Source organism: Haliaeetus leucocephalus, unplaced genomic scaffold (assembly GCF_000737465.1).
Source record: "Haliaeetus leucocephalus isolate CR32 unplaced genomic scaffold, Haliaeetus_leucocephalus-4.0 Scaffold1, whole genome shotgun sequence".
In the NCBI taxonomy this organism is placed as follows: domain Eukaryota; kingdom Metazoa; phylum Chordata; class Aves; order Accipitriformes; family Accipitridae; genus Haliaeetus; species Haliaeetus leucocephalus.
This window is the reverse complement of record NW_010972437.1, coordinates 16059656-16083408: the sequence shown is the minus strand read 5'-3', so window position 1 is coordinate 16083408 and position 23753 is coordinate 16059656. Positions and strand designations below refer to the sequence as shown.

The window sequence follows — 23753 nt, the reverse complement described above, 5'->3', positions numbered from 1 at the left end:
CTCACAGATTTTTTAATGGGGTGAGCCTACCCCCAAAAATATCCTTTTGCTGAGTCATTTTACTGATGATGGTAAGGTGGCATTTCAAAAATGGACAACTTTCTGGAGAATGACAACTTTAAACTCAGTCACATGGGTAGACTCAAGTATTAAGGCAATCAGGATTACTATGATGTTCCACATGTGACTACATGGAACCTAAAGCCTCATCTCAAAATTTGAAGTACGTCATTTGAAAACTATTTAATTACTATTTTTCCCCACTATCCTATAAGTATAGAGTTGCTCCTGTGAAATACCAGTGAAAATATTCTTTCAAAAATCTGCTCCTAGGATGTTATCAATAGAAATTGGAATATGACAATGACCACCCCCCAATCTTTCCATCAATTTAAATTGTTTAGAAGACTGAAAAATTCTGTAGTTAGCTAGTGAGTCTGCTTTCCTTTAAAGTAAAATCACAGTGCTTCATAATGTTCTAACAAAATAATTACTCGATGTAGAATCCTTCATAATGCAGTTAGCTTTCTCAGATAAATTTCATGTCCACTCTAAGATCAGATCAGTGTCTTTAAATTTATAATCACTGCATCCAGAAATACCAAGTGACATAAAAAGATTTTAAGAGATTGTACATTTTAATATCCAGTTGCTGTTAATAGCATGTCCATTTGTTTCACAGCACATCTAGGCACTTTTCCATCTGGAAACAGTGGATGTGACTCACAAACGTCACTGTCTTATTCTTGTCCAATGAACATTGTGTTGGGTTTTGCTGAAAACTTACCTTTTTTCCTAATGACATAACAACTGTAAAATAGGAAATTATATAATCAGGTGCTAATTGCATAGCTTAGTAAAAATCATATAATTAGATAATTAATATGTATTATGTAATTAGCTCTTTGACAGACATTTAATTGAGTTTATGTTTTAAAAATGTAAATAGCTAGTTACTGAATATTCTAGCAAAGACTAGTTTTGACAGGGTTTAAGTTTCAATAGTACCATATCAGCAACATTTCAAAACCTGCAATTCATATGAAGAACTAAAGGTTGTTTAAATCTGAAAATCAGTATTAGTTTCTTCTGATTAAATCTTAAAATTGTAAGTATTTTGCTATTTTTAAATTTTAGATCATCAACATTCAAATGTCAGAGATACTGATTTAAATGTGTACTAAAATTTCCATCTGAAATTTCTTGGCTGAGCAAATACTTGTGTTTGCATATTTTGGGGCAGCCATTGCGCAAATATATTGCAAGTACATATCTTGCTGAAAGCATGAAAATATCACGGTGATTAATGCTGCCTGGAAGAACTTCCACAAGACCAGAATTTTGCCTCAGTCTCTCTAGATCAGTGTTTTCTTTCCCTGAGCAATGTAGTAAAAATTTGGGGAGATAGGACAGGAACTGCAGTACTTCTGGGAACAGAAGAGATGTGGTGCTCGTTTTAGTGCCAGTAATGATACTTGCAATGTGTACTTCAAATCGTATCTTTCTACTTAAGCTTTGTAGTGCTTCAGAGGTGGATTGTTTGCAAAGCTTTGGCATTCATATTTTCAGCATGAATGATTTTTCCAAGTAATTCATTTTTCCCAAGTTGTAAGGTCAAGATCAGGCACTAATACCAAACAGGTCATTTGTCTGACTGTTGCATTAATGAAGGGACAGAGAAAGCATTTCTAAAAGCAAAACAAGAAGCCCATCTCCCCTGGTTATAATCACATATTTTGCATGTTATATTTCAATGCGTGTATAGACAAAATTCCTACTGAAATAAATATGCTCTTATTTTCATCAGTGGTGGAATTCCTAAATGAGAACTGGGCACTGATTCTGGATGCTAAAGTACTTAATTGCAAAAGGACAGGTTGTACATGTACCTGTACTGGAAGCAGGTAGGCAAGTTTTCATAAACAGATGTGCACATCAACAACCAGTTGCACTCGGACAGTTTGCTTACTCCATGTTGTTGTCTCTGACTATCTGCCATTGCTTGAATGCATGTTCAGTAGTAACAGTTTTCTAACAAAATGGATATACCTACTTTTTCTCTCATAAGTTAAAAATATTTGGATTGATCTGTACGTGTCTGGAGATCTCAGAGTCTCTCAGATCCCACGCTGAGACTTTTGGACTATGTAGATATGCAATATGATTGGCACTAAGTGCGCTCTGACTAAGGTCTTTTGCTTATGCCCTCTGTACCAGCTGAGAGTGAAAATGACTGTTCCATGGCTGTCCTTGCTAGAGGCGGTCAGCTTCAGACACTGGATTTTTGTGGCAGGATTTCAGAACTGCTGTGGGTATTACTGTGGCCTGGTTTGAGAAGCAGCTTTGATAGGGAGATGGCTGGAGATAGAATTGTTAGGTGGAGGTCCAGGCATGAATCAGGGATGAATTCTGGCTCTGTTGGAGGAAATTGCAAAATGATCCTTGGTTCAGAGAAGTCAAGATTTTGCTTAAGCTTTTCATGTTTCATACATTTTTATCTGCCTAAGTGGTGTGGGAAAAATTTGTCTCATGGGAAATTGTTTGTATCTTTCACATCTCTCAGGATACATAAACCACCATATCCAGTATATAAATCACTGTACATCAGAATATGCATTCTGACACTTTTGACAAAATTTAGATTACATGGAGTGATTACTGAAAGTCACAGAAGACTTCAAGCTAAATTAGGAAATAAACATCACTGGTGCAACACTGAATATGCTACAGAAGCTGAGGATTTAAATTTAATAAACCAAAAATTAATTTGAAATGTTAGTGGGCTTGTAGAGATGTTTTGTATTTAAAAACCTGCACAAAGGTTAATTTTGATAGTAGATGTCCTGCTGACCAAAAAAAAGAGAAATCCCGGAGTATTTAATTATTCTTTTTTAAAAATGGTTATTTTAGTTATTATTTCTTTTTAGATTTGTTAGCGTGTGACAGTACTTTAAAAATTATTTTCATGAAATTTTTATTATATACAGTTAGGGTTAATATATGAAAAGCTCATTGTGATTGAACTCTAATCTCCATATATTATTTAGTGAAAATCTGAGTCGCTCCAGATATTGAAGTGAGCTTTTATTCTCAGAGACTGGACACTTTTTATAGAAGTAACATAATAGTGGACCTGTCTGCCACTGACATTATTTACCTGAAAATTGGTATAACCTAGCAGCTCACAGGACTGAAAGAACATAAATGTTATTAACCTGCTGGCCTTGATTCAGCCTTGCCCCCATGTAGAAGCAAGTCAGCTACTAATTCTGCTTGGCCAGACAGGAACATCGACCAAGGTCTCCCCTCCCTTTGGCTGCCAGGACGCTACAGCCTACTGCAAATAATTTGTTACTCTGTCAGTACAGATTGCCTGCTCCAAGCATCCTTGCCTCTGCTTCCCTTGGGTGCCCCATTCATCCTGATGTTCACTTTGACCTATCTCATGCCCCTTGCGGCAATGTTCATTAGACTTAGAGGGGTAGAATATAAGATGTGGAAGAGCTCCAATAGAAACAGTTGGACAGAGGTTTGGGTTAGTCTACGCCTGCAATGTCGGATGTGGTTGTTTAGCTGTAGGTCTCTACAAAAAGGTCTCTTAAAAAGAACCATTTTGGCTTTACAGGCACAGAATTCTTTCATTTTGTTGCCTACCAGGTATTACATGCTCTAGTTGGTTCCATTTGTCATTTCTAAGGCACATCTTTCTGTAGTGAATCTCATCTTGTTTTGTCACCTTTTTCCTATGTCTGAATATTCCTTGAGATCTCACTTACTTTTCTCCTGAGCTGTGCTTGCACTCTTGCCTTGGCAGCTGCCTGGTTTGGTCTCTTTGCATGGATCTCTTGTCCCTTCCCAGGTGTTCCCATATTTGTGGGAAGGGGGTTCACCTTGAAGATTCATGAATAACTGTGCAGGGCATTTTCACAAAATCTCTTTGAAAGTTCACATGAAGAATAATGAAATAATGAAAGCAAACAAGTTACCATGTAGTGTTGGCTGAGTGCCACATTCTTTTGTTGATCATAAGCCTAGGGTTTTGAAGTTTGACTTTGCTCTGAGCTTCACTGACAAGAAACCTTTTCAATATTTGTGGGGACTAGTATTTCCAAATATTTCACCTTGTGAAATTCTGATAAATGAAATTGGTATAAACCAACTTGCCATTATTGGTGAAAGCTGCAAAATTGTAGCATCAGAAGACTAACATTCTGTTTTTAACATACAGCTGTGCTGGTACTGAGCTTGCATTTTTTTTTCTTTGCTTGTTGCTAATTTAGAAATATAGGTCAAATTCTTCCCTCCGATAACTACAGCTTCACTTTCCATCAGTGGAAAGTGTGTGTGTGTCTCTTTTACATTCTGTGTCTGCTGACTTTTTTTTTTTTTTTTTTTTTTTTTAACCTATTGTGTGGCAAGGTCTGAGACCTGATCTTGTGATAGAACCATGCATGCAACACCTCTGAACTCCTCTGAAGCAATGTAGGGAAATAGCGAACGAAGCTAAGTGCAGTTAAAAAGACTTTTTAGCCCAGCCACAACCTGGAAAAATGTTTTGTTAAAAGGAGAGATTTGTTGGGAGGGCAATTGTCAGGGGTCTTTAAAAGGTCCTTAACTTTAGTGATTTCAGTGAGATGCTCTTATCTTCCATATTCAATATTCCTTAATGCTTTCTTAGGCCACGGATATAATTTCAGTTTTTTTCTATATAATTTCTGTTGTACTTTAACCTAAAACATAAGGTACATGTATGATCTAAAAAATTTGTGAAGGCTTTCTCAAGGTCAGTTCCTCCAAATTACAGCATGGCAAAAAGGTGAAAAATGTCCCTTGAGCAAACCGTCACCACAAACAGCAATGTAAACTGTTGGTTTAGGAAGCATTGCCTTTGTCCTTCCTGCTTTCTTTTTAGCTCTGCCTCCCTTCTGCACTACAGTAACGGATGATGAGTCATGTACTCTCTACTCCTACACAATTCGCCATAATCACTTTTTCTCCTATAAGCAAAAAGGCAATTCTTTTAACTCTACATGGACTGCTGGTTTTCTGTCTCTACCACACTGTTGCATTTGTTTCAGCTCTAGCTGGTAATACATAAAAGAGGCTTCAAGGCAGTGAGTGTTTTCCAGAGGAGGGCGAAACCCCTCCAGTCCTGCTGAGGTCAGCAGTCATTTGAGACTTGGCTCGAACCACTGGCAAAATATTCTCTCTCAAGGCATCTTGACTTTGCAATGTTTCCTTAGTAGGTCACAGAAGCCTGCCTTTGCTCTTTCTGGAGATGTTTCAAGACCCATCTGTTCCCTTATCTGCCCCCGTCCGTCACGCCTGTGAGCAGGGATCTGAAAGCCTTGGTCTCAGCAGGTGCCTAAGGCAGATGTGGAGCATTCCAGGTGGAAGGCGGCACAGGCAGATGTACCGCAGGCACCTGGTGCTCATGGATGTTCAGATCCAGGACAGTCACTTTTTATGCAATAGGCACCGACTTGCTGGTTCATTAAGGGACTCTCAAAGTACCCACTTGAGTCCCACGTGCCTGGTGTAGCATGGAGGCCTGTGGAACCTCTGCTGATGGGGAAGTGGGAAGGTGGATGTGCTTCATATGTGTGTTCTTCCTACCAAATGGGTGTGTGTTTTCTGTGTTAAAATTTTCATTGGAAGGAGAATGGGAGGCACTGGGGCAAAAATATCTGTACTCTTAGTGTTCCATTAAAAAGATCTTAATTCTTCTAAATTAAGGGAAACATTTACAGTTCCTTTCTCTCCATCTCCATTTTCCCTTGGAATGTCACATCCATTCAGACAACTGTAATGGGATTTCCAGAAGTTTCTAAGTTAAGTTGTCAAGCACCATAAATTATAATGGGATATATGTTTTCAAAGCTTTGGAAGTCCCACTACATTTCTTTTCCTTTCCATTTATTTAATGAATAAGGTAGGTAGCTAGAACAAACTTCTGTTTTAAAGACCCAGAATGCCAGGTTCTGAGAACCATTTTTAGATGTTACATCTGTCATTTTCAAGGGCTATGTAGAAAATATTTGTATTTCTGAGGTTGTCTTTTTAGATGGTTAATTTGCTATTGGGTTCTTAAAATACAATTTAGGTATAAGGAAGGATTTCTTCTTTAGAACACAGTAACCCCAAACAGTCCTTCTACTTAGATTTTATTCTGAGAAATGTCTCTGCAAAAGGTATTCATATTAATAATGTATGTTTCATATCTGTCTTTTCTAGGGCAAAGAATTCATACCTCCACAAAGTGGATATATTTACAGCACAATACACTTTTTCTTCAAAAGTTTGGGGGAAATCCTGATTTTTACATCTGCTTATATATGTGCTTTCATCTGTCTGAAAATTAAATATATTTTATTTATATATAAAATAATATAATTAAATATAATTAACAGGATGCCTTTAAAATCTTTTATGACATAATTTGGATTTATTAATGTAATCCTGTAAAAATTAAAAAGAACACTTTATAACAAGGGTCATTATTTCTTTAATCCTTCAAATATTTTTACTTAAAGAGTGTTTTAATGCTTCAAAGGTAAACCACAAGGGGCCAAAGCCTCTTTCTTACACTATAAATGCATAGATTTGAACTAACTGTATATTCTGAGTTTTGGTCCCCAGCTATGTGCAATTTGATTAAGAATAGTCTTTTTTTCAAAACAATATTTATACAATTTAACAGTGGACGTGCAGCATTGTATAAAGATGACATTGCAGAGCAGATCAATTCAGTGTATTGCATTTCTTTAATAAGCTTTCAGATTATAAATAATCATTGTATATTAATGTATTTTCTCAGAGGTTCAGTTTTTAAAAATGATTCACTCCTAAATCCTAATACTGAAAATATTTATGCATGCACTTATGTTTAGCTTTCCTAGCGGCACATCTTGAATAAATCAACATTTTAGTTCAGAGTGTATTTTTGCAGGAACAAAATCATAGTCTTTCTGTGATAAAACTCTATTGATGTTAATGTAAGGTTAGTTGAAAAAGCTCAGGAAGATCACACAAGTCCTATGGCTCACTGATATCTAAATTAATTCCTATTTTTAAAAGTATAACATAAATTAAACATAACATAAACCATGGAGAGGAATAAACCTTTCTCAGCATAGAAATTCTTTCATTTATTTTGAAGTAAGAATCAGCAGAAGAAATCCTTTTTTGATGTATTAGATGTAAATTTTTTTCTGAGAATGGACAATAGGCCAGTCTCTTAAGGGTGTCTAGAACTACAGATCTGCATGTGTGTACCTGAGTGCATTTCATCTGTATATGTTTCCATGGACCTGATTACGTGTGGCTCACTATGCATGCATGCACAAGTATCTTACAACATACCCACCATAGTCCTTGGCTGAGAGGTATAGAATAAAGAAATGTTTCTAGTATGATTTTTCCCATTATAGGACAGTTCCTTGGAAGAGGGGAGAAGCAAACCAAACTGACTGAATACAGTAATAATAAAATAAACTGTAATTGACCACTTCAGCTGTTAACATTTTTTGGAAGAAAACACAAGCATTGGAAAAATACAACTGAAAAAACCTGTTTTGTAAACATGCAATGAAACGCAAAACATTAATCCATTTGTAGATTTTTGGCTAACAACTTTAGCCCTTTCTCGGGTGATGGGACTCTACAGCACATGGTGTGCAGCGTAGGTGATAAAATTGTCCAAAAGTGATGCCCAGCATAGTATTTTTGAAGACTTGGCTTTAAAGAGTTATAAATCCATTGTTTGTTATGCTCACCTCTTAAAACCGTGTATAAATTCTGTGTGAGAATGGTTCTTAGGTTGTACCTGGTGTTGACAGTATGTACCCTGATGTAACTTACAGTTGTTACTATCTCCCACACTGCAGTGCCTTTGTAACCTTGCCAAAAGAATGAGAAATTATGAACTAATTAAGCCTGGTGCTGTGCAAATGTACAGCAGAGCAGGATTATTTTACAACATTTAATCAATATTTAGGCATTTTTAGATGGCATCCTGATGAAGTAAATAATAAAACACACACAAAAAGCTCTTAAATGAAAGAAATGCCCTTATACAATTAGTTATAAATTATAAGGAACAAATCTGAATCCTATTGGATGTCCTGCAATTGACTTCAGCCAAATTCAAATTATAGATGATCTTTCTTTGGAGAATTTAGTCAGTTTAACCCATATAGTAAATATAGGTGCTGAAGGTATAAAAATGGCTGTTAGAAGAAAAGGTCTTCTTTACCCAGTTTTGCATTTTTGGGGAGGAAATATTGGTGTCACTTGGAACTGGTGTCAGTGATGTTCAGGAGCTATCCGCAACCTGGATTCATGTTATGCTGGGACAGAAATCTTCTAGTAACTGCTTTTGTGCACAACATTAAAATGACAGAGCCTAGCTGATTCTTGGGACTTGCTTATGGCAATGGGAATAAAAGCAAATCCTCTTTAGATCCTCTTGAAATGTAGAATTTTTGGAAAAAAGTTGTTTTGGAAAAAAACTTGTTTTAGAATTGTGGCTTAAAGGTTCATTTGGTATTTCTGTTAGAAGTTTTATATTAAGCAGAGTTCTTGTTTATTCTCATCTTCAAATTATTCTCACATTCAAATAATGCAAGTCTGTAGGGGAAAAAAAATCTGTTGAAGAGCTTCATTGGAACAGGTGTGGATGCTCCTCTCCAGAGTAAGGCAGCAAGAAATTGTCTGTCAGAGAAAGCATGGTGTTTCTGCCCTGCTCTGTCCTGGAGACTGCAGGGGAGCCTCCTGCTTGGCATTCTGGGCTTGGGAAACTTACGGAGCTCACTGGAAACTCTTCTTTAGTAATGTCTCGGTCGACTTGTACAGGAAAAAGGACCTTACATTCCAGGCACTAGTTTATAATCTTCACCATCAAAAGGTTACTTGAAGTAAGGTCATTTTAGTCATTGGATTTCTTTTGTCTTTCCTATTTTTTTTTTCACCGTTTTTATCACTCACTGTCATTTTGCCAGCAATTTAGAATTCATTAATTTTTCTTTTGTTCCCAGCTGGTCTTTTTTTGCTCTACAGTTGTGGTCTTTTAATAAACCAGAACTTCTTAACTCTTTCAGATTTTTTACTTTTGCATTTTGCTCTATCATTTTTCTATAGAAATCTATCCCTTTTCCCCTGTCAATTTCTCTTCTTTCCTCTTATTTGCCTGAACCTTGTTACAAGGACCTAGGTTACTCTCTGTTTATTGAAATTATGCCTTGGTAGAACTCTGTTGGCCTCAGTAGGTTCACACAGAAGGAATAAAATCAATTTTGCTTTTTCTTGCTTATCCATTTCAGTTTCCAGGTTCCTGTTTTCTTTTCAGTGTGAACTGATTCTGTCTGTATAGGGAGAATTGTGGTATTCAGACACACATGAATGTTCTGGCATTTTAGGGCCCGTTTCCTGGTTTACTGAATAAAGAACAGTCTGGACTTAAGTCCTGCATTCAGCCCTGGAAATTAATTGAAGTGTGAACCTGAATCTCCATTTCCTGATGCAGGTACAACCTGAGCATTGAAGTGGCACAAAACTAGGATAAGCATACCCACTTCTATCACAAAGCAGCAGGAATGATTTAAATTACTAAATTAAAAAAGCCATCTATTTGCACCTCTGGAAATTATTAAAGTCTTAGGAAGGGTAACTCCATTCCTTTCAAAATGTTGGTTTGTTTTTTTTTTCTACCCAAGGAAGGGGGAAGAGAAGTGTTGAGTACTACATTACAGCTGTTCCTTCAGTATCTTTTTAATGAGTTCTTTCTATGGAATACATTTTTCCTTGTTTTACGCACCACTGATTGCAATACATTTGAAATACACCAAAGGCAGCAGTTCTTTTTAAATCATTTCTTGGATTAAATGTAATAAGCAAGAAGAAAGAGGTAGCTAATAAATAAATAAATAAAATTTTCAACTTGTGGCGTTTGCTTCAGAAAAATCTCCTGACTCTACAAGAATAGTCTCCCCAAAATTGATGCCTCGGCTTTCTAGTCTCCTCTACATGAATCAAAGTTGAGGAAGTAACTAGCATGGTGTCCAGAGCCTTTTCTCCAGCTTTTTTAGCTCTGCCTCTACAGAGAATTCCTGTCAACCTTGAATTTCTTTGATGTATTGTGACAAATGCTGCCTTGCTGTGTTTTGTGCCCCCACTGGAGTCTCCATGGGATTAGAGATCACGTGCTACCTTAGCTTAGTGTTCTTGACCTTTTTCAGATGATTGACACTGCTGAATGATTACAGCAAAGCAGCAATTATCCACTAGCTGTGTTATGCTCATTTCAAGGAGAAAATAAATGTTATTTGAGATGAGTAATCTAGCCTGTGTCTTTCTGCTGAATAAATGTAGGAGACCTGCCTGTAGTGAGTCATGATTACTTTCCATTTGTTGTGTTTTGTGGTACTTTCTGCATATTTCCCCCCGTGCTCTCCCCCTTCTAAATGCTTTACTGTGCTCTGATCCTGTTAGCCCACATAGCTAAGGGAGCTAAATCTTTTGCGCTTGATCAGCAACATAAAATTCCTCAGGCTCAAAGATGGTGGCAGGCATGGCAATGTGTACCTTCTTACATATTTTAAAAAATAAATAGAAGAAATGAAAACACCCGAAGCTACCAGCAGTGTATTTATGATGTGAGCACGTAAAGTTGTACAGGGATTTTGCAGTCTAGCTTCCATAGTGTTTTATTGTTTTTTCGGTCTCCATTTTTTTTTCTTTTCCCTTCAGTGAATTTCCCACAAGAATTCTGTCAAGGTTTGTCTCATAAACAGCAATGAGTTTTGTAAAGTTCCTGTACACACAAAGCAAACAGCAACTTACCAAATGTTCAATGCAGAGAGATCCATGTGTCTCTTTGTGTTACTGTTTTGGAAGGCATTTTACAGAGCGCCTGTCTGGCATTAATGAAAGTTCACACACAGAGATGCAAATTTGAAGGAAAAAAAAATAAATCTGGCACTCTATCATAAAGACTTCAATAATGGGATTTTGTCCTGTATGAAGGGGTTGTATATCTGTGATGTTACATCATTGTTATTGTAATCAATAATGTTACAACTATTAACATTTAGACTAATCAATATTATACAATTACACAATTATAATAATTATTATATCATCAATGCTGTTATGGTTATTAATATAGTTACTATGTTGTCACAGCTCCTTTTTAAAAGGTAACTTTTTTTGCCTGTAGGCCATCGGACATTGTTCATTGGAGTTCACGTGCCACTGGGTGGAAGAAAAAGTCACCGACGCCATAGGCACCGTGGACATAAACACAGAAAGAGAGACAGAGAGCGAGATTCAGGATTAGAAGATGGGAGAGAGTCTCCTCCTTTTGGTAAGATAATTTTTTGGCATAGATATTTTAATAATAAACATCACTATGATTATGCATATTCTGTCCTGTTACGGCTTGGACACAATTAGCGGTGGGGTTTTGGAGAACCCTCCAGAGCCTCTCCAGTCTCTGCTGGAGAGCCAAGATTTGTTCCTCTGATGAAGGGCAGCAGCCAGTGGTAGTCAATACAGGAGAAGTCTCTGTAATTTCTGCCACTGTAGGAGACTGTCCGAAAGTGTTCTCATAAAGGTAGACTGCCACCACCACTGAGAGGGGGTAAGTGCTTTATGGCACCAGCTACCCTCAGTGAAGGCTCTGGAGTATTTGCCCCAAAATGTAGCATAGAGGAGTTGTGGTTCTTTGCAATTAGTTTTGTAATAATGTTGACGTTACTGAAGCTGTAGTGTTTTATCAGATATGAACTGCGATCCAGATCATGTTTGCCTTTTTCCTGACATGACCCTGTAGTGTGCCATTGTGAGATGAGTCAGCTAACCAAGGACTTGAGAGCAAACACAAAAAAATACCTTTCAATAAACAAACCTGATACAGAACTCTTAAATTCTCAAAATTTTAAATTAAAAAAATATTACGGAGAACAGAAAAAGGTAGCTATGAATAAATTAGTCAAGCTTTGTCTCAAAACACGAGACTATTATTTGCTGTTCAAAAATAAAAAGCGCATGTGCTGAAATGTCCAAGGCTGTAGTAAGTGTTGAAAATACAATAGAAGCATGTACAGAAAACAATTTGTCAGTATGCAATAGAAGAATGTATTTAAGTCATGAGGGAAATGTGCCAATGTAATTTCAGGTTACAGAATAGTAATTATAAGACTTTCTTTTAATCCGAGGTTTGTATTAGGTACGTAAAAAGCTTTGGAGCAAGTAGATTGTAAGTGCTGATGGTTAAGTATATTGTAAAGAGCTTGAAATACTCAAATCTTTCACAATGAATTATACTGAGAATGAAACAAAGTCAAGACTTTTTCAAACTTAGTAGATATGAGTTATGTTTTGAAGACTGAACAGTGAAGAAAAAATTGGCTGTGGTGGTTCTGTCTGGAACGTATTTCAAATGTATGAAGACCCAATACTATATTGAAACCGGTTTCTTGGAAAACAACAAAGTTCATAAATTATTAAAGTAGTTTTCAAAAAGAATATGCATATATACATATAAAGTCAGATTAAAAAGAAACAATTGAAAGTTACATTAGCCAAGAAGTGAGTTATCTTAAACTATGAAGCAGTGTCTTCTGTTGAGTCATCTGGTTTTATTTAAGTGCCAGTATGTGACGCATTTTGGCTGAGAACTTAGCTCTGTTCTTTCAACTTCTGGAGACCTAGGCTTGTGTCCTTCCTGATGTCACAAGTAAAAAAACCAAAGAAATTACCTGGCTGAAGCTGTCCTTAATAGCCTTTGACAGTTGTACATAAAATAAAATGCACTGTTCAACACAATTCTGTGTTAAGTGAAAATCAGCCTATGTTTAAGAGAGCTCCAAGAGTAGAATAGCAGCAATGTGAAAAAGATAGTTTTGAAGTGCATTTGGCGTTCCCAGCACTTGTCTACAGGCGTACTTGTTTGATGTAAGTGCAGGACTGCACTTTTGTAAGTCACGTTTTCACTTGTAAAGGTATTATAACTACCAATTAAAGGGTGTGTAGGTCATGTCACATAAACTATTACTTTTATAAAGCCCAGGACAGACAAGATGTAGGCCAGAAACATGCAAGTCTTCTCTGGATCCAGAATGCTAAAGATACTCTTCAGAATGCCTGGGTGATAACGATTGAAAGGAGCCAAAGACAGAACTACCAAACATTCAGAAAAATCTGGAAATATCCAATTTTTCCACCCTGAAATAATATCTAAGTTATAAAATTTGAGGATTTTTCCCCTTGGCTATCTGACTCCTGGAAGTTTGGTCAGAGAACCAGACTTTGACTGAGCTTTGACATCTGTCCATCCAGGCAGAAATGTGGCATCCCATAGGCAACAGTGAAAGGGATTTGCTTATGAAGGCAAATCTGAAAATTGTACAGTCATGGAGGGGTTAAGCACAGTCAGAGCAAGCAGACAAAATTATGCAGGGATTAATTGTAGTCTATATCCATATCCTCGCTTTTACTATGGATTTTTCTTACAGGAGTTTCAGACAGGTTGTTGTGCTGTCTGGGGAGAAGCATTGCCTTTAGAGAGAATATAAGCATAGTTTTTCTATGCTTTATTTACACAGAGGGAGCAACAGATACTTTCCGCAATAAATCTGAATCCACTAAACATCAATAGCTCTTATTCCCCATGACCACAAGGTTATAACAGTACCCAGAGGCTGAAGGAAGTTGCAAGGAAGACAAATGCACTTCCTACTCTTCATGCATAACTCAATATGAGGGACTGTGCTACCTAAGAGAGCAGATCCAAAATAGTCCCTTAATTTATGAATCATTCTGATTGAATTGAACATGCAGAAATGCTTAGCTCCCTCTCTCTATAGACACCTTTTAACCCATTTCTGCTGAATAGTAGGAGGCTGTATTCTTAGGAACTGGGAGGGAGGAGAGGAAAGAAAAAACATTTCAACTAGCAGGTGCAAGAAGAAAGATAGAGAAAATAAGCACTGTGAGACCAGCTGATAGAAACCAATGCTTTGAAGTAAGTCAGAAAAATGCATTAGGATTTTTATGATACAAGAGAATAAATTAGCACTGTTTTGAAGCAGTGCAGTAAAAGGAGGTATAATAAAAGCCAAAGATGCAACAACTGAATAATAGAGATGCTGGAACAAGTAAAGGCCTGAAATATTCAGACATGAAGTGCTCCAGACTGCTCAGTTAACCAAGCATGGGATGAAGCATTATTTTTTTTGTCATAATTTGTAACTGTACAATTTATTATTTCATCTGTGAAGTGCCATTAGGCACAGATCTTGCTCTGCTGTCGCTGCTTGAGGGAGCTGCATGGTGCACGTAGTGCTGTGGGGCTGTGCAGGCCCCACTCAGAGTGGACAGGTGCCACTTGGTTCCTATCTGGTGAAAAACAATTTCTTAAACAGTCTTCTTTGTATCAACATTGCTAGAAAACACCTGTATTCAATGTAATACCCATGGCTGGAAGCTTCCTGGTAATCCCTTTGAATCCTGGCTGGGAAAGCTGTACCAGCTGCTTTCTGAGGGAAAGTTTTTGCAGAGAATAGATTCTTTAGAACGTTCTGACGGCAGCTCATAAGCTTTTTTTTTTTTTTTTTAATCTCCTACTGTCACTTTTCAAAAATAACCCGAGTATTCTCAGTGTGCAGATTCAGCGCTTGTAGGCAAATATGTAGAATATGTAGTTAGTGGAATAAAAAGGAGTCCTGTCCTTTGGGGGCACAGATCAGTTACTCAAGTTTTATTTTTGTTTTCCTCACACCTGATTCTCGCTGTCTGTCTGTTGTGTCTTGATGAGATGAGGTTGTACAAGATGTTTCCATTTTGCCGTGATGATGTGCCTTTGAACTGCATAATTTGCAGATTACATGGCTTGCTCATGGAGAGGCTTTTTTGGGTAGTAAAAATTGTAAATGAAGTGATTTTAAGATCTAGATTTCCACCACCTTGCCTCATAATTTTTTGGAAGAAAAGGAGAAATCCAGTGAAATTATCCACTTTAATTTAAAATGCCTTAATGCTGTTTGCTTTATTGAAGAGATTTACCATTCCCAGCTGAAATGCTGCTGTTGTAATGTAGGCTCCAGTTTCATGCCTGCTTTAAGCTCCTCTCCTCCCCAGCTCTTCTTGTGGGGCAAGTATTGTGGCTGCTCTGTGAGTTAAATTAGGGAATTGATGCAAATTAAACCTCGTTTGACAAAAAAGCTGTTTCTAGCCTAGAGCAGCTCCTTGGTGCTGTTTACTGGGGGGGTGATGGGTGCCAGCCCTGGTGGGCTGCAGGGCCACAAGCTGGCTGGGACTGCTCCATCAGCACTGAGGGTCATGGTGGCACTGAAAGTCTGGTGCAGATTTCCCTTTGGCTGGGAGGGTTGCACTGGCTTGGTATGCACGTGGATTTTAGTGGCGATTTTCAGTGTTTTTTTGATGTCTGTTTTTTGCCTGTAACCAGTGAAACAACTCTCTTGTACTTGCAATTAACGATTTAAAGATATTTATGTTTCTGTTTTAAAATGGGGTAGAATAAGAAGACTTTAGCTCTCAACAGGGTGTCTTTAAGGCCAGGTTTTGTGAGGGTGAAGTGAATACAGCTGTGAGGACTGGGGTTTGATTTCAGCCTCCTGTGGTGTCTTCTAGGACTAGACACTGTGGGCTTGTGCAAGGTTTGGTTGGTTCTTTTAAGAAATCTGGCTTTAATAATCTCTACTTTTAAAAGAGGCTTAAATTTGTAATTCATGATATTGGACGTGGCAATGGAAGCTAAGCAGCCCTGGAGGTGAGCCTAACAGAGGACTGTATGCACGGTTCAGGAAAGGCTTTCCAAAGGTAACGCAAGCAAAAAAGTGAATTGCAAAGGGGGACTTTTCTTGGTTACTAGAGGGGCTTGAAGAAAGTATAATGAAAGGACTCAGCTGACTATTTGGTAGCTAACCTCAAACCTTGAAGGGGTATTAATGGGGCGAATCTAATTTTTTGTGAAGAGTATGGCTGTTAAGAGAATTCTTCTACCCTTAACTATAGACTTTGTCTGCTGAAGGATGAACTTGGAAATTTGAATCTCTGGGCAGCTGTGGAACAGATTGCAGCAAATCTGGATTAAAATAATGTATCATAACTGCAGTTTTAAGAGTCTAACAAAAAGAAGAGAATTGAAGCTTGGGAATTGTCTATGTTGTCAGATCCAAAAGATAACATTATTTGTCATAGCCCTGAGGTGATGAAAACAATTCATGTGAAGAAAACGCAGAGAGAACTTCCTGAAAACAAGATTATACATATAGGGATAAAGTGCCAGAGGAGCTAGCAAGGGAATACTTTATCCCAACATAACACATGGTGTCTAAGGTCTGTGGAGAGATTTTCAGAAGTGTGCTGTATGGCCATTTACTATTTTATGTGGACTTCAGTAATTTAAATTTTGTTTTAATTTTTACCATGTTTTCTAATAAAAAAAAAGTAATTTATGATCCCTACCTTTACTGGTTGCTGAGCTGAAGGGCAAAGTCCAATCTGCACAGGAAGGAGGTGTCGGGGGAGCCCCCATCCACCCCTTCTTGGTGAGTGCAAGCAAGAGGCTGATGAATGTTTGTCTCTGTGTGAAATGATCCTTTCTTTTCTGTGATCCTGTGAATTTTTCACACCATTTCCCCTTTGTTTGAAAGGAGTTATTACAGATATAAACTGTGTTACGCCACTTCACACCCTGTCTGCAGCCTGTCCTGTGCAGTGAACAATAAAAAAAAATTTTGTATATTTATTATTACTGTAATGTGAATGTACAAGAGCATGAGGCATGGATTAAATCTTGTCTATGATGTTTGCAATCTTATGTGAGCTTCTGTAATGTAAATTTTATTTTAACATTTAGCATGTTTTCTAATGTAGAAAAAGTAATTTTTCACCCCTACATCTACTGACCCCAATAAGAAGTATTAGCCTACTCTTACTACCCTTAAATGCAGGTTCTCAACAGGCTTAGAAATACAGAAACCTGTTCTGACAATTGAGCTAATAGAGTGTTACCAGAACTACATCTTTGCAGTCTTTCTAGAGTTTATCAAGAGCAGAGGACAGAATCTGGATACATTTTATACCTACCCAAGGCTGTGTTTTTGCTTGAGGTGTGGCTTGGACAGATTGCCTGCTGTTCTGCCTGATGGCAGGGCAGTTTGTTTCAGGAGAAATCCTGGCACGTATTGAGGAGGAGATGTGGATCACTCTGAATATGCAGTGGAGCAGGTTGTCTGCTGGGCTGAATTTATGCGGAGGGACTGAATGATCCTGCTTTCTTACCCCAGCCCAAGTCTTGATTTCACCTTGTTCCCTTAGGCAAGAGGGAGCAGTCCTGACCCAGAATTGTGGTTGCACTTAGGGACATTTTAAATGGGGGAAGTGCCAGTTATGGTTCTTTTCTACAGGTGTTTTGCAAGGTGGGATGGTGATGTAGGCCACCATTCCCACCTGCCTGCACTCAGCGCTGTTCAAGGGGGCAGCTCCTCAGGTTGCCCTCTGGGAATTAGGTTATTAGCAGTTCTGGCTTTCAGTACTGCTGTTTTGGCATGTCTATGCCCATATCTTGCTTTTGTTTTAGGGATGTTAATGACTTTACAAAGAGTTATAGTAGTGAGCAGTATGTCGGGTTGCTGCAGGGTTACTTTCTGCAGCACTGAATCCCAGTGTGAATTTGTGCTTTCAACAACAGTGTATCCACTAGGTCTTAATTTTTACCCTTTTAACAGTGCAGTGGAGTTCTACAGATTTTTAAACTTGGAATACTCAGGTTTTCCATGCATGCAGTGAATCTGAGGTATCAGAGGTAGTTTGGATGTCTGTGTGAGGGCTGCACGGATGATGTGAGCAGAAGCCCAGACAGAGAAAGCCAGGTATAACACAAAGTCTGGCAGGAGGTTCCATGGGCTGGTGGAGCCACAGCAAACAGAAAGCTGCTTCAACTTTTCCTGACTGAGATGACTCATTAGCCAAGCATGGGTGGTTGTGGATGGTACTCCTGCTCCTTTCCTGTACCAGACTTTCTTCCCAGTCCCAGCTGGTCCTGGAGGATTTCCTGAACTGGTGATGAGCCATTTTCTTGGGAGAATCATCAGCTGCTTATTTTGGAACTTTAAATTCACGTTGCTTCTAATATCTCTGTGCTCTGATATAAAACAACAACAGTGATAGAAATACTAATGTAACCAATTAGTCCCATTCATTTAATTTTTTTAGCTTAATCTAGATTACTTTCATTACTTTTTAAAAATAGCAATAATAATATGAAGGATTTTTTTTTTTACGCTGGCTGTACTACTTGAAATAGGGATAGACAGGGATAATATTCAAGCCAATTTCTGTTTTCCTAGACTTCAAAAAACATTGTGTGTCCTAGTTTGCAAATATGCTTCTACACTGAGGATTAAGTTCCCACAGTTTGACAGTCAGCAATTGAAGTATTCTTTCATACTGTTTTTGAATCACATATTACTCATTTTCCATATAACACATTGATGACATATTTGGTATTTATTACTCCTATGAATAAGAGCCAAATCCATCTGGCATTGCTCATATGAGTAATCCTGTTAACTCAGTTTTTATAAGTAGAAACAACAGATCTGTTTTTTTTTTTTATTTTATTGTGTTCCTATTGTTTAATTCTCCTAGAGTTTTGTCCTTGAAATAAAATTTTTGTACTATAAAGCAAACAATAACTTTTTTTTTTCCCAGTTTCCAGCTTGGTATCTGAAAATCAATCTGTGGTTTGCAGGTTTCAGACACCAATACAAATTACAGCAGCAAAGAAAGATAGCCAGAATCTAGCAGCTAGTTTTACTGGTGTGTTAACAAGGAAGAAGAGAATATAGTGCATATTTTGTCTTTTATATAGATTCTTCACTGTTGTCAGTCAAGTAGCTGTATGTTACACAGAAGACCCAGTAAGAGCAAATCACAGCAGTAAGGTGATTCCTTGTTACTACTCACCTGACTTCAAGAGATTTCTGGTCCTCTGTTTTCCTTCCAACACTGAAAGCGTGCATTTGCATGAGTATCATAACTGTCATAAAACTGCAGCTCTGCTGTGCAAAGATACTAATTTATTACTTAACAGTAGCTGTTGCTGTAAATCAGTTCTAGTGCTGATTTTATCAAGAGTACAGGATGTTCCTGGCAATGCTTATTCTCAGATCCTTACTGCAGTCCAACTCTACCAAAGTAGCTTGTTTTCCATATTCTGTCACTAGACATGTGCACTTGTCGTTTGCAAGTTCATATCTTGCTGAATTTTGTCCTTCTGGGAAGTAGTCTTAACAAGTTGCATGCTTCTTGACTGGAATGTACTTTCTAGTCTCAGATTAAATCTTGATGTTTGTATTTACTCCATCCTTCTCTAGAATGTACCAACATGTGGATATGAGGAACATAAAGAATTTAAAAAAAAAAAAGGTAGAGAGAGTCTGGAAGGGGGTCTAGAATAGAGGTTGAAATGGTCTTAAAAAAGAGGACTGAACAGTGAGAAGAATAATAAAAGAAAGGGTGAAGTGGAAGAGGTTGTTGAGGTTCTTTAATGATTTACCAAAAGTAATTTCTGTCCCCTTGCAGTTCCATTCTCTAGAGCTTAGCAGTACCTGAGCCCATGTCTCTCTCCCTCCACCCCTGTATTTCTTCCTGGGTTTCATTTCCTTGCTTTGTGAAGGAGTAAGTAGGCTTGACCATACTACATCTTTACCCTCTGTTTAAGCAAATAGACCTCAGGTGAAAACTGTCATGTATTGTTTGTGTTTCATTGCTCTGGCAAGTTTACTACCAAAAAGGTATATTTACTGCTGAATTTAATCTCCTGTATCAGTGGCCCATTTAATTATTTTTGATCAGTGCTGTATTTGTTCTTTAACTAGCATTCAATGAGTACTATAATCTCAGTTTTTCCAAAATTCAGAGAGCTTGAGGATCCTATGCAGTGATGCTGTACACTGCTAGATGGAAAATACTGTACCTTGTTTTACAAATATGGTTGTAGAACAGACCTTCATTTAGACAATGTTAAGGAATCGCTGAACTGTTCTGCTGGATAATCAATTGTTCAGTTGACTGTCAGCCTGGCCCCTATCAGCTCTCACAAAGGACTTTTGGTTTCTCTCAGAAATCTAAAATACATTAGCAGAAGAAATAACTATGTATTTCTAGAGACACTGGATTTCATCTAGAGTTTGTTCATTTGAGATTTGCATTTAAATAAGCAAATAGGTTTGTGTTTTTTTTTTTTTTTTTTTTTTTTTTTTTTAAGACTTAACAACATTTGAGCTATGAACACTGAATATACACATAGGTTAAGGTGCTCTGTGAGTTCTGGAAATTTTCTGAGTGATACAAAAAAAGAATACTATGTCTCCAAAATATATTTAGTGGTCTGCACTGAAAAGTTATGAAGAAAAATAACTGGTAAGAGGAATGTAAAGGGAAGAGAGAGACAGGAAGAATAAAATGGGGAAGTTGGGACAGATAAACACCTTGTTCATCTGGAACAGCCTAGCCATGTAGGAACAGTTTATGAAGGGGCAGGGGATGGTAGGTGTAGATAGCGATGTATTCTTTTTGAAGTTCCCAGTTGTATATTGACATTAGGGAGGTTTCTTATGGTGTCTTTCTCCTGCTAGGTAAAACAAAGAATGCACATTTAGTATACCAGCTTTCTGAGCTGAGCTAGATCTGTAGATTTAGACTTATGATGTGGCAAAGTAGTTTTTATAACACTGGAGTAAAAGACTTTTATCAGCTCTATCTGTGCTGCTATCTGTGCTGCCTTTTTTTCTGTGAGATACCATTCCAGCTTCCAATAGTCACTACTTCTGTACTTCATGTTCTATCTTTAGATGAGTTTGTTTAATTAAGCAGACTAGACAACTACAGTAAATAAAGAGGTCTCCGTCTGAAGGTGTTTGTGTATGAATGTTCTTACAGCATAACTATAGTCACGTTTTCTGTGTGGCAGTAAGTGATACAGATGAAAGAGTCTGGACTGGATAATCTAATGAAATTTTAGGTATTTGCTTGCTCAGGGCAAAAAAATTGGTGTTCTGGATTTGATATTTTTATTTTTCCCCAGATACCCCATCACAAAGGGTGCAGTTTATTCTTGGAACAGAAGATGATGATGAGGAACACATTCCTCATGATCTCTTTACTGAGCTTGATGAAATTTGTTGGCGTGAAGGAGAGGACGCAGAGTGGAGGGAGACAGCAAGGTGAGTGTTTTCACGAGTTTTTAAAAATTATCTGTAGCTATTGGTTGCTGCTGTACTGAGGAATGATTTCAAAGCTGTGGCAAGCTCAGGAACAGATTTTGGATATAAAGCTTAAATAAAAGCATAATTTTAATCCTTAGACTGCTAGTATTACAACAGCATTTGTTGTTTCCCAGAGCCAAATGTTTTCATCTGGATTTATGAAATATAGGTCAGAATGAATATCAAGGGAAACAAATCAAAGTAAACATATCATATATATGAATTAAAAATTACTGGTTTTATTCATACTTTAGCTCATCATTTTAAGAAACTTTCAAGCTTCATATTCTGTTTGAATCCTCAAGAAACTGATAAAATTACCATTATAAAATGATTAAAGCAAGGAATGTGATTACTTTTGGAGCAATAAAACTTTTACATATTCTAACTATCAATGAACAGTTGATTTTGAGACTTTGAGTATTCAATGCTGGATTATTTTGTTTCTGCAAAATTAGTGTGATAAGACTGTTTAGACTGCATGTCTGCTGAAAAAAAATTAATATTGGAACAGAACTTTTTTTTTGTTAATATTTGTTTCCTTGAGCACCTAAATGGGAGATGACTTGCTTAGTTTCATTAAGACTTTACCTTTCCCAGCAATCCTTTCTTCATTTTTCTTCTTAGAACCTTAATTCTCTCTTTCCCTGCCAGTATTTGTTGACAGTGTTCCTCAGTGGTGTCCAGAAGTCTGTGGACCACATCTTTGGTGTCAGTAGGATAAAAATTGTGGAATTTCTGAATGGATTTTGTGGGGAACTACATATGTGGGCTGTTTGGCATGAATATGGCTGTTAGCTTTCCCCGTAATTTTACTGCAAATTCCAGCTGTCCGAGAGGGCCACAGAATTTTCTGACCTTCCCTTCCCTTATGTGTCCATAGGAGGCATAGACAGATGCTAAATACAGATCTTTACATGTAGAAAATTCTCATATGGAGATTGTGCTCTAAAATGAATGTAGTAGTGTTCCTAAATAATCTTATTAATATTCAGAGAGAGAAAAATCTAATCAAGTTAATCGTCTGCAGTGTTCTCATACTGATGAGGAATATATAGAACCTCTGCTAGGAAGGGTATCAGCTTCTATTGTGATTAAAAATAAAAATCACTGTGGCTTATGTTAAGTAGGGAAATAGCAGCTTCTTTAGTTCAACTAAAAAAAAAATCCCTTTGCAAATCATTGAAGAATTGTGTTTCTGAAAAATTATAACAATTTTAGCATAAATATTTAATCAAGTTAGAGTTTGAAAGGAATAGGTGAAATAAAGGAATTTTTATTTAGATTGATCTGTTTGTAATGTACAGCCTTTCCAATTGTCATTTGGGAACAAAAGAATCAAAAATGTTTAACAGAAATGAGATGAGATTCTTGAAAAAGGACAGGAAAAAACAGCCAAGAAAACTGTATTTTTGGAGCTCAGAAAATAGAAGAGTGAAGTATAATAGCTAATAGTAAAAATTTCTTTAGCTTTAGAAATAAGGTGAAAACAAAGATTGGGGCTGCCATGCAGAAAGAACTGGTCAAAATAAAGGATCTTTTTCAGTTTGGATCAAAAAATTTCAGACAGCATTTGATATGATGTGGCTGGCTGTTAGAAAAGGAGAAGATGGCAGTGAAATAACCAAATTCAAAATAAAGGCAAGAGTCAAAGTGCTTTATCTGTGCAAATAAGAGGGTGCAATAATTTCCATCCTAGAAAGCTGAAAGAACATGTATTTCATGATTATGGTAAATCACGTCTACTGTGAATCTATCAGCTGGGTGGTTGTACTATAGCAAACACAGAAACACTACTCAAGAAAGGATAAAAATGGTTGGAACAAACAGGCTTGATAGTCAGATTTCAGAGCTATGCATGGCTTAGAACAATATTTGAAGGAAAGAATAATTGTAGACTTGGAGCTAAGTGGAAAATTGGATAAAATGCAATACAATGGTGTATCATGTCAGACTAACTTAATAATGCTATTTAATCAGATAATTGATTTTTGTTTTTCTGACAAAGAAAAACCAGTGGATCTAATTTTTTTAATGTAAAGCATTTGATATGATACAGCAATGAAACTGTGTTCTACTGTAAAAATTTTATTAGTGGGTAAGGAAAATTGAAGAGGTGCAGCAGGTCACGTTGAAAGATTAAACTATTAGTGTGGAAGGTAGTGACAACTAACTTCTGAGGAATTAGTCTTAGTAAATAGCTTTATTATTTAATGACAAAAAATAGGTTTGTAGTAATGAAACTTGCTGATGATAGGAAATTAGGTATTGTTACTGTAGAATTAGATAAAGATACCATACACAAAGAACACGGTGACTTTGGGTAATAGAAATGGGATGGTGTTTAATATGCAAGATCATATACTTACAAACTAATACAGAGGATCACTTTCAATACTGGGGGTTGATCCAGGACTTAAGAAATATTGATTTGATTAATAGCATGGTATGGAGAGG

The 23753-nt window shown here is 37.1% G+C and overlaps 1 protein-coding gene across 2 annotated transcripts in view; it reads left to right on the top strand.

Annotated features, from left to right (window-relative positions):
* The window catches only part of SLC4A10 (solute carrier family 4, sodium bicarbonate transporter, member 10), a 123162-nt gene that overhangs the window by 25929 nt on the left and 73480 nt on the right, over positions 1 to 23753 (top strand). For both annotated transcript variants that reach the window (XM_010567631.1, XM_010567638.1), the window contains 2 exons: positions 11216 to 11362; positions 21116 to 21254. In XM_010567631.1, coding sequence (XP_010565933.1) covers positions 11216 to 11362; positions 21116 to 21254 — 286 coding nt within the window. The remainder of the gene's footprint in view (positions 1 to 11215; positions 11363 to 21115; positions 21255 to 23753) is intronic.